The 12,229-nt window shown below is 33.4% G+C and overlaps 2 protein-coding genes across 2 annotated transcripts; both read right to left on the bottom strand.

The window, feature by feature from the left end:
* Positions 1–540: 540 nt before the first annotated feature.
* LOC101205342 (probable inorganic phosphate transporter 1-7) lies at positions 541–2,399 on the bottom strand. Its single transcript, XM_004140927.3, has one exon. It carries the CDS (start codon positions 2,291–2,293, stop codon positions 686–688), a length of 1,608 nt encoding a protein of 535 aa, XP_004140975.1. The 5' UTR covers positions 2,294–2,399; the 3' UTR covers positions 541–685.
* Positions 2,400–7,902: 5,503 nt separating this feature from the next.
* Positions 7,903–9,587, bottom strand: LOC101205577 (protein NODULATION SIGNALING PATHWAY 2). Its single transcript, XM_004140928.3, has one exon. It carries the CDS (start codon positions 9,519–9,521, stop codon positions 8,085–8,087), a length of 1,437 nt encoding a protein of 478 aa, XP_004140976.1. The 5' UTR covers positions 9,522–9,587; the 3' UTR covers positions 7,903–8,084.
* Between the last annotated feature and the right edge of the window lie 2,642 nt (positions 9,588–12,229).

Consider the following 12,229-nt stretch of genomic DNA (forward strand, 5'->3'; position numbering starts at 1 on the left):
TTACGTTGCACCGGTTGATAAGAAATATGAAAGAAAACTGAAATAGTTGAACTATAGTCAATGAATTCGAGAGTGATTGAGTTTATCTTCAAGTAGGTTCTAACACAAGTTCAGGGGAGCATATCTTTGATTAAGTTTCTATTATAACTTAAAGAGTGCATTTGATTACTCATTTGAATCTTAATAATATTTCTTATCTGAACGGATAAGCTCCTTAAAAGTAGGCCAAAATTTTTGAACGGGTTAACAAAGCCTTCTGTGTTATTTGTTCTTTCTGTTTCTCTAGTTATTCTCTTAGTTAATTACTTTCGATATAGTTGAAGGATACTATTGATCGTCTAACCTATTTTTCAAAGTTGTTCTTTTCGCCTAAAGAGTATTTGTAAGAATTAAGACGTAGAGGACTGGACGATTAAGCAAAGCTTAAGGACCTTAAGACTAAGTGTCTTTGGTGTTTAACGCTGTGTCTTGGATGGCAAGCAAGGGCGTTTGTGGCGGGGCGACACTAAAATATTGAAGGAAAGGAAAAAACAAAGAATGTAACAAGTGAAATAATCAATATATTATTAAATCAAGTGAACAGCTAATTTACAGAAAGTCCAAAAATTATGAAAAGAAAAATTAAATCCCAAAGTAAAATTGGGTCAAAAACCAAACTACCAAGGATTTTGGTCTTAAGAACTTTCTAAAACTGTTCAACTGATCTAGCAGCTTGCACTTTACATTCTCCATCCTCTCCAACTTCATTCTCTTTTGACATTTCTTCTAAAGACTTCCCTTTAGATTCCGGAACCAAAAAACTAAAAAGTAACCCAAACACATTGAAAATTCCCAAAATGATCAAAGAATTCCTCATTCCGATCCCAGCCGGATAACCAGGTTCGGTCTTGGATGGATCTTGACTCTGAGCAGCATACAAGAACCCAAAAGCTCCAACAATAGCCCCAGCTTTCCCAGCTGCAGCTGATATCCCATGACAAGTTGACCGAAACCGAGCTGGAAAAATCTCAGCAGGGACAACAAAAGTAGTACTATTAGGTCCAAAATTAGCAAAGAAAAAAGTAAGCCCATACATCACAACAAACCCAACATGGTTCCCGGTCCAATGACGGTAAGGAATTGCAAGCGCAAACATAAAAACAGTCATGAAGAAAAATCCAAGCACTTGAATAAAAAACCGACCAACCCGATCTATGAGAAGAACCGTGGCCCAATAGCCAGGAACCGTCCCACAAAGGGCAATGAGTGTCTGAGCCTTGGCGATCTTGAAAACCTCTTCTAAAGCACTCATTGTTTTGGCCGGTGGCAACCAACCCACAGCGCTGAAAATGTCCTTTTGGAATAAATTTTGGCTATAATAAGCTACATCGATTAAAAACCAAGTAGTGGCAGTCCCTAAAAGATGAATCCCATGTCTCTCCAGAAATTTCTTACTAAAAAACCCAAAGTTTGAGTTTGCATTTGTGTTACTTTGAGTCTCATTTACCACATTTTGACCAATTTCCACATTTAACACTTTCGACATGTCGGCACAAGCTTTCTTATTGTCGTTCGCAACCAAGGCAGTGTAACGCGGCGTTTCCGGCATTTTCATCCGCCAATAGTAAGTTAAAAGCGCCGGCAAGGACCCCAACATTAATATAATCCTCCATACGTAATCCGCTTCTGGCACCGTCGATTTCACGGCGTCCACCGAGTACGGCGGAGCTTTGAAAAGGGTCTTGAAAATTAACGAAATTACAATCGCTACCGTGCCGCCGGCGAGAATTCCGAACCCCTGCATTGCGAAGACGGCGGCGATGAATGCCCCTCGTGTTTTCTTATTGGAGTATTCTGCCATTATGGTGGCAGATAAAGGGTAATCGCCGCCGATGCCGAAGCCGAGCCAGAATCGGAAAAAACAGAGTGTGGTGATGACGGAAGTCGGAGAGCTGCTGAAGGAGAGACCGGAGGCGATGGAACAGACGACCATGAGGATGAGGGTGAGGCCGTAGACGCGCTTGCGGCCGAGCTTGTCACCGAGCCAGCCGAAGAAGAGTTGACCGGCGAGAGTGCCGGCGAGTGCGACGCCGTTGACTGCTGCGGCGACGACGGAAGGGAGGGTTCCGGGACGGGGGGAGCCTTCGACGGTGTAGTAAATGCGGCCGAGGAGTTTGGTGACGAGAGATATGCAGAAGAGATCGTAGGAATCGGTGAAGAAGCCCATTCCGGCGATTACCACCGCCGTGAAGTGGTAGAATTGGGTCTTTGCACGATCAAGAACAGTGAGAAGGTGGAGCTGATCAGTAGCCATGGTGGGGGGATTTACGGAAGTTCTGAGAAAATTATTTGGGGATTAATTTCAACCGAGTTTGGTTATATATGTAGAGAAAAAATAGAATTCCAAGTAGGAATTGGAAAACGATTATTTATTTGAAAATCTTGATTTATCCAGTTTGGATTCGGAAAGATTTAAAATGTTTATTTGATATTTGCATGAAAAGAAAAGCAAATAAAATAATGTATATTAAATAGAAATTGCATTTTTTTTTTTTATCGATTTTAATTTTTATTAATAGAGAAGATGAACATATGTTGGGATTTCCTTTTTGAAATATTGTACAATGGGATTGTTATTATATGTTTCAATCAAAAGATATAATCTTTTTATTTAAAATCCAAATTAAATTATTAAATTTATTTAAATAAAACAATAAACCGCTTTATATCATTGTGCTTGTGTTATGTGTAGTTGATGGTGTCCCTTCATTCGTGTATTTTAATATTAATTTTAAAGCGTTAGATTACAATATATATTAAATAATGTTTCATTATTACTAAAATTTATCTCTAGTGTAATGGTTGTGTCCCTTCTAAACTCCAAAGCCCTATGTTCGAATCTCGTCTCACCATTATTTTCAACTATTGTATTGTACCGCTTCCATTTCTACGTGATCAAGAAGTTTTGGTTTGATAGTACCATTATAATATATAGTATGAGAATGAAAACATACATCACATATCATAAAAGCTGAAACGAGTAGCAAACTAGTAGAAAAGGTCGAGGCCAACTGATAACGAAAATTTGACATATAGTTTATCGGCTCGAAGAGTCTCCAAAACCTGATTCGATACTCTATTCAAATAGGGACACCAATTAGGATGGCAACAAGTGCTCTTTGTAGAAAGTAAAAGCATTCACTTAATTGATTTTTTTTTTCTTTTGCTCATTTATAACTCTCTCCTCGAGGGAGTATGAGAGACTCACGTGATTCTATCAATTTAAAAAATATTAAATTTATAAGATTTTAAAATTAACTAATTAATTAATCAACCAATAATTAATTAAATTATATATAATTAATATTTCATTTATATCATATTTAATGAGCATCTCTCCAATATCTTATAGTTTAATTTAATTTAATTAAACTAAACCATTAATTAATTAATAGCTAAATTAAATATCTTATATTTAACTTAAATTAACTTTGAATCATATTCAAATATAAATTTCTCTCCTAAACAATAATTTTAATATGATAAAATTCATATTAAATTAATATTTGAACTCATTCAATTATTTTATCTCTCATAAATTAATTTTGAATCATATCCAAAATTAAATTTATATAATAAAGTTTGATTAAAAAATATAAACTTTATATTATAATGTATCACTTTACATTATACTAATTCCCAAAGTAAATTTAAACATTTCAAATTACAACCAATATAAAAAAAATTCACTATCTTTTATGATCTAGGAAGGAGACTTAATTGACATACAGATCAAAAGCTACAACAATATGAGGTTAATTGGCTAAACTCATTAACCACATTAATCATTATCTGTTAACTATGTGTACACTCTACTAAAGAGTCACAACTCGACTCTTCTCACTGTAGATATATTTATGTGTCCACGGATATAGACCAATAACAGCAAGTTAGTCCTTCATAAGTGTTCGTAACACCAGTTGTGTTAAATTACCGTTTTACCTCTAAGTTACCTCTACTCCTTAAATACTAGAACTCTTCTGATGAACAACCTGTCTATGGTCCAAACAGTAAACAACCCCCCTCCCCCCTCCCATAGAGAGTGTAAGACCCTTTGTTCAAGTCTTGGATACACTATTTAAGGGAACACTCATCTACATACCCTTAAATGAGCGAATGAGTGAATTTCATCTTGTGTAATTATGTTCCAAACACTCAACTTGGTTTTGTCTCCAAAATGATAATCTCCTAAATTGATTTCTATAAAAGATTTATCAGAATCAGGTATATGCCTCTTTTTTTTAAGATGACGACTCTATAGTTTCTATTGTTGTTTTCTTTTAAAATATCTCTCTATATTGATATGTTTATTCTACCAAATTAATATTAAACAATATGAGTATTATGATTTATCACATAGATTGAAAAGTATTAAAACTAAAAAGATTAAGATGAATTTGAACTTACTAGTAAATTGATATGATACGTATATTCTAACGATAAATGAAAAAATATTATTTTGTAGCCTTTAATTTTGAAATTAAATAAAATAAATATATACATAAGTAATAAAAATGTGAAATTAAAAATTACATAAAAGAGAAAAAAAATAATACATTTGTCATGGAATATGGTTGAGAGAGTGAAAATTTATATCATCGACTTTGTTGCATTTTTTTTTCTAAATATTTGTTAAATAATAAATGGCGACTAGAAAATAAGTTAGAGTTTTATCTTAGGTTTTTTTTAATGACATTATTGAAATTTGAGAATAAAATTAATATTTGGAGTCTTTGGAGAAATAAAGTAATTAAAATTTGGAAAGAAAAAAAATATTTAAGGAAAGAAAAATATTAAAATTTAGGAAGAAATTTGATATTTTGGAAAAGAAAATGATTGATGTTTGGAATAAAATTATTGATATTTGGAATAAAAAACTAAATTGAGAAACTATTTGAAAAATATAAGATTGACTCGGTAGTTATGAATTGCGAGCACAACTATTACACTAAAACCATATTTTATTTAAAATAAAACATTATTTAATATATATTGTAATTTGACACCTCAAAATTAATATTAAAATACAAAAATCAATAGTTTGAGAGGAGCACGTATCTCAACTGGCTCTACATATATCGATGGTGCTCACCAATGTTCTTAAAAAACAATATGAAATTTAGTTGAGAAGTATAGTTCGATTTTTTTTAAATAATGATTTTTTAAAAAAACATTGACAAAACTAAGGTAGGTGTGGAACTATCGACAAAAATAAAGTAGCGAAATCGTGTACCCTCACTAAATTGTGGACTGGGTACACTCCTATTGGCTCGAATTCTAACTAGAATCGTGGACCTGACCTACGATGTCGGACTGGAGTAATTCCAGTTGAGCAAGAAATTTCGGCCAATTAAATTCTGCCACATCATCACAACAAATATTTAATAATTATATTTTATTGGATTTTGATAATTAAGTTTACTCAATCCAACCCAATTCAAGTCAAATAAGTAGATTAGCCAAGTCCAAGCTCAACAACCAGATGAACCCAAGCCCAATAAAGCAAATGGGCCCAAGCCCAAGTCCAAACACAATAAGGAAAATGGACCCAAGCCTAAGCGCAACAAGCAAATTGGTCAAAGTCCAAGCCCAACAAGCAAATGGGCCATAGCCCACCTAAAGCCCACAAAATTTCTCTATAAATAGAGACCTTTGTCATTCATTTGAGGATGTCTCTTGTTGAAGGAAGAATTGAAGCTTTGAAGAATTGAAGATTCAAACTTCTATAAAGCTCTCAAGACGTGTAAGTTCTTATCAACTTCGAGATCATCATCTTCTGAAAGATTGAAGACTTAGAAGATCAAACTTTCATTGAATTCTAAAGACTGAAGCTCAAATAGACTTGCAACTACAACATCCTAAAGACCGAAGATCAAGAAATTCTAAGTTTTTAACTTGTATTCGAGAGAAAGCATCAAAGGAGTAAATACTAGAGATTGTATTCACAATATTCATCAATATACAAATTTCAATTCCACGAAATACATTTCTTCGCAATCTTGTGTGAACAGACCCAATCCACGTCTTTTGACTAGAGTTATGTACTCGATACACGACTCCAGTCACATGTATCCTTTATGGCAATCAAAGCTACAGTTGACTGCCACATCTGCCCGTATGCAGGAAGTCGTATATTCGGTATACAACTTTGCCCACATGCATTTGCAACACTTATCCTTCATGCAGTGAAGTTGTATACCGGGTACATGATTTCACCTCTTTAAAACCCTAGTCGTCCAGTATTCTACCTTTCATTCTCACTTCAAATTTTGCTTATGCCTTTCATTCTCACTTATATTCTTTGCAATTTTGCCTTCCTCCTTCATAAAAATGTATGTACGCTTACATCCTTCACCAAAAATCAACCACCCCTTCCATTCTTCACACAACAAATTATCAATTCGTTCCATTTTTTGACCAAAAAAATCAGCCACCGAGAGGCTCCCTTTTAGTTAGCTTTCACCAAAAAAGTCTTCCCTCCATTTTTCTTTCCAGTTTTTTTGTTACAAGGTATGTTTATTTAACTAAATCCTTGATCGGGTACACAATTTTGTTATAAAATAATTTAATTTATGCTTGTTATTTGATTTTATTATTTTGTTGTAAAAATAATTTAATTTATGTTTATTAGATATAATAATTGTATTTAGGTTTTTTTTTATTTGATTTAGTTTTTAATTATGTTATTTGATTTTGGAGAAATTATTTAATTGTAGGAAGTTATTTGCTTTTAGAGAAATTATTTGCTTTTAGGGAAATTGTTTGATTTTGTTTGATTTTAGAAAAATTATTTGAGTTTAGTTATATTGTTTGATTTTTAAAAAATTATTTGATTTTAGGGAAGTTCTTTAGCTATAGGAAAACTATATGATTTTATGATAGGCTTACTTTCATAAATAAAACAAAGAGCCAAAATATTTACAACCCATGTCATCAATGGAGAAAGTTAGTTGAATTTACCCGTTTTTAAAAAAAATTGAGGTTTGTCCTTTCTTTTCGTAGACTTTATTCCCTTCTCTTCTACAATTTTGTTTTTTTCCATTTGCCCTTCCTTTTTATATTCTTTCTTCCTTCCACAATTTTTCTTTATTTTCATATTATTTCTTATACAATTTTTGTTTTCCTTTCCATCGTCTTTTTTCTTTTGCTATAAATGATCGTGAAAAAAAATCATTGGAATATTGGATTGACAAATGTAAATGATAGTACAAAATAACCAAATCTAAACGATCGTGTTTCAAATATAAACGATCGTATTCTAAATATAAACGATTATACATCAAATCTAAATGATTGTGTGTCAGAAAATGGAAAGGCAAGAAATTGTTATAAAGTTGTTCCAATGATCATACACGGGTAAAAGGCAAGAGATTATAAATACAATTTAAGGCAGGTCAACCTAAGAAAATTGTTGAAAGGTAGTCATAAAGTTGTGAATTAAAATAAACATTGAATTTGTTGCTTTGATAGGTTTAGGAGAAATGAAATTCTATTTCACACTTGATTAGTTGATTAGTAGTGGCACAATATCATAATTTGGGCCTAAACTTATTTGTTATAGAGAAGGGTCCGAATTTAGATAACTATCTACATTTCTTTCTCTTTTTTTTTTTTTGTTATGAATGTCGTGTACTATATACAACTTCTACTCATTCGTCGGTGTCATCTATCCAATTTTGTCATTATTTTTTAAAATACTCTTGTAATAATGAATTATTCTAAAGCTAATTAATCCAAATATAATCGATAAGACATGAATGATCTAATCTCCATGGTTGAACATAAACTATTTTTTTTTTATGAAGTATTAAATAAGAGAAAGGTCACATCACTAGTTAAGACAAAGATTAAAAGAATCCTCAATTAAAATAATTTTTGTGCATTAATTAAATTATGTAGTATTGTTACCATTTTTGTCCATAAATTTGATTAAAAACAGTGAATAAAGTAAAGAATTCCAACAAAAAAAAAAAAAACAAAGGAAAGAGAGAGAGAGTGATGAGAACTAAGAACAACCACCATGAACAGTGAACACAATCACATCTCTACTCAGAATCAGATAAAGAAGACGAGGAAGATGAAGAACCCCAAATGGAAACCGAAAGCAAACGCTTCGATTTCCATCCTAAAACAAGCTTATTATTGCCCAATTCCTCAACTCTGTACCCATCATTGAACAAACCCAACAACAATCTCGCTTGGCAATGATTCGCAAAGCTAATCTTCACTGTCTTCAATCCCATCTTCTCCAATTTCTCTCCCCACAAGCAATTATCCTCCATTTCCGCCGTCGACCACCTCCGCTGTCCAATTCGCCTCAGAGTCGCTGAGATCCTTGGCCCGAGAAAAACCCTCTCCACCAATGCTCTTGCTCTGTTTTTCATCGGAATCACCGCTTCCAGTGAGTCATAAATCGCCGAGTAACGCTCTAATGAATCAAGAAATTGAACCTTGTAATCGCCGTCAATGGTGGGTCCATGACCTATTTCCTCTTCCACCAAAGTCACAATCCTCGGACTCAAACTCTTGGCGCCGGAGAGAAAAGATGCAATCGATTCCGGTGACCGGTAACTGAAATGAGGAAGATGAAGCATACAATTCACAACAAGCGCTTCACCTTTTACCAATTTCAATCCAGAAGGACGAAAACTTTCATCAGAATCCAATTTACATTGATGAAACGAAAAGGGTTGACCAATTGAAGCTGCAAACGCCACTAATCGCCGCCCTGTTTCTTGAACCGTCCCAATCGATCTTCGCCCGTTGGCTCCTCTAGAAATAGCAGTGATTCTGAGATGTGGAGCCGATGGGCTCGAGACAAAAGCTTGCATTAACGACGCCCATTGAATCCCTTCCATAATATCATAATCCACAATGTGAACTCTTCGATCCTCTGCAACAGCCTCAAGAATCGCTTGATTTGCAGTGAAATGGCCGAATTTCACATAAGGGGACATCTCCTGCAGCAACTGAAACGCTGCAAGAACGTCCGTTGGAGTATGATCATCACGCTGGTGGATATGGTGGTTGTGATGATGGGTTTTATTCGCTACTGGCGCTGAATCGAGCAAATCCTGAAAAGCTTGAGCGTAATACGCAGTGAGGCGTTCCAGATTAGTCCCATGTGAAGGGGAAACCAATTCATTGAGCCGAACCAATATGACATGAGCCAAATCGCAACTCTTATGGTCGCCTAACACGGCGTCGGCCGCCGCTGTGAGGAGGTGATAAAGCCTCAAGCCTTTAAATTCATCCTCTTCATCTCGATCCTCCGTCAGAAATGGTGGATTTTCGATGCATATCGTTGAGTCAAAGACGTCGAGAAAGTCGTTGTGGGTGCCGGAAAAGGTTTCCCAGTCGACAATTGGAGAGCCATAGTTCCAGTTGCCGGCGAGGTGGCAGTGGTCGTCGGAGTTGTTGGTGGAGGTGCTGTAATTGGAGAGAGCGATATCCTTAGGAGGGTTGTTAATGGCCAAGGCCATGGGAGAGTTTACAGAGTTTGATCAGTGAGTAATCAAATTGGAAATGGAGAATGTTAATCATTAATTAAGGAGAATGAAGAAAAAGAATCTATATTTAAATAATTTTTAAAGGATTAATTAACATTGTTTAGTTGTTGTTGTTCTTCTTTGTTTTTATTCATGTCCATACTTTTGACTAAAGACAACGATAGGGAATAAAATCAAGATTTATTTGTAATATTATTTGAATTATTAAAAAGTTATGACAAAGTTTTTTTTTTCTTTTCTTTTAGTAGCTGTTTTGGACCAACATATTGCAATTTCATAGTTTTACTCTCGGTTAAAAATAGAGTTTAAAAACTACATGTCACAATAGTTTCTAAATAGATAAAAGTACCAGATTTAAACGTGATTATCTTCTAATAGCTCTATGATTACGATATGACAGTTCTAATAACTCTATGATTATCATATGATAGTTCTATGATTACCATTAACTGTTGATATTATTAATTTTATCATATTGACAATATGCAACAAATTGGTGTTATATGCTGTTTTTTTTAATATTTTTGTTATTTGATGTACTTTTTCTTTTTAATAATACAATTAGATTTAAATTTTTTTTAAAAATACCTTTAAAGTTTCAAATGAGTTAAAACATACCTTATCATTTTGTTTAAATAAAGTCTTTTAAGTGTTTTGTGCACAATACATCATGGAAATTAAAATTCTAAAAAATGCTAACCTTAAATAAAATGGTAAATTGCAAAAAATACTTTGAAGGGATTGATGACTTTTAGGATTGGGTTTGAGAAAAAAATTTGAGTTTTAGGACAGATTATTAGTGAAAAGTCAGTTTTGCCGTTGATGAAATTTCCTTCTCCTTGACCTAAAATCAACTTTAACAAAAGAAAAAATAAAAAATCGATATTTGATTCTTGCTATCTTGCTCGTGAACCCTTCTCCTTAAGCACGTCTGCAACGTCAACGGTGAGACAACAACAACGGTGAACATCTACAACGTCTGCAACGTTGGCAATGGTGAGGCAATTTCCTATTTTTACGCATTTTAATTAATTTATCCTTTGTTCTTGCCGTTTTTTCCATCTCCGGTGACCTCTATTTCAAACTTCTACATACAAAAACCCACCATTTCCCCCACCTCCTCATTCCCTTTTGCCACCATTTTCATCTGTTTAATTAATGTTATTTGATTATAGCAACTTTTTTTTTTCTATATGCGGGTTGGCCATGCTTTTGCCTTTTGAGATGAGAAAAATATCTTATGTTACTTGTACAAAAAACTAGCAATAATTTACGTGAATTGGCAACACCAAAATATATTGAAATGAAAAATATTGTGTTTAATCATATTTACTACTACTCTCCAACCATGTGATATAGCTAATGACATATTGGCCCCTATTTAGTCAGGATGCCATTTAGAAAATTGGCTTTTGTTTGATGCTACACATAAGACACGTTACATTGTTATACTAATAAAGTAATGTTTGATGCTTCACCTCTTAATTCATTTGGAGTGCTTTTATGCATGTTTAGGAAGCCTTCTGAGTACATATGTATCATCTCGCACCCATCACCTGCGACGAAAAATGGGAAATTATCTCACCGTTGACGATGTTACATAAATTTATCATTGACATTGCTGACATTGCTGATGAAACACAAGACACGCGCATTAAAAAACATGATCTATTTTATCCTAATTGCATCTAAACAATAAAATTAACATGCTTCAAAACTATTCTAATTAAATGAAATTAGGTTAATAGAAAATGTACCTTCAAAGCCTCCCGATCCTCGTAATCTTCTCACAAACTCAAAGTCGGAACAACCACTAGAGTTTACTCGCTATTTTCCGAACTTAGAATCAGGTGGTGGGACCAATAAGTGAAGGAAATTGATAAAGATATGGAAATTGGAGGTTTGATTTTAGGCTTGAGATTTGTGAGAGAAAATTGATTTTAAGTTTGAGATTTAGGAGAGAAAAATCATTTTGGTATAAATTGTAAATTAAAATTAATAAAATATTCTAAAGTCGTGAAAAAGTTGAAAAAAACAATTTAATTACAAGCAAAATCTTAATTCTTAAATTTTAAATTCATTTTTTAAAACAAAAATAAAAATAAAAATATATTTAAAATTAAAATTAAAATTAAAATTAAAAATGGAAGTTGTTTCCCTTTCCTATTTTTTCTCAACCATCCCTTATTATTTTTGTTTTCGTTGGTCACCACATTCATACTTCCCACTCTCCCAACTCTCCCACTCTCCCACCTTCTTTTGGTAGTCTGCACTCCACTTCAGTGTCTTGTAAAAGGAGAATAAGGAGATTTTTTTGATAATTTTTTTTTTTCATGTGTTTGTGGTTTAAGGAGTTTTATAGAGGAAGGACACGTAAAAAAAGAAATATTTTCATCTGTATGTGTTTTGGAAAGAGATTGAGAGGATCAAGAAAGAAGCGTGTAGACCTGTTTGTAAGTTTTTATTATTATTATTATTATTATTATTAAATCCATGGTTGATGATTGTGGCTTATTATTTGACACCCATTTTGGCTGTTGCGTTAATTAATCAATGTTTTGCATCATTGGTTAATTATTTGGCACCCATTTTGGTGCAATGTTAATTAATGTTTATTATTTCATTTGGTTAATTAATTAGATGTTGTGTTAATTATCTGGGTGTTGTGTTAATTATTGGAA

This window comes from Cucumis sativus, chromosome 6 (genome assembly GCF_000004075.3).
Source record: "Cucumis sativus cultivar 9930 chromosome 6, Cucumber_9930_V3, whole genome shotgun sequence".
In the NCBI taxonomy this organism is placed as follows: domain Eukaryota; kingdom Viridiplantae; phylum Streptophyta; class Magnoliopsida; order Cucurbitales; family Cucurbitaceae; genus Cucumis; species Cucumis sativus.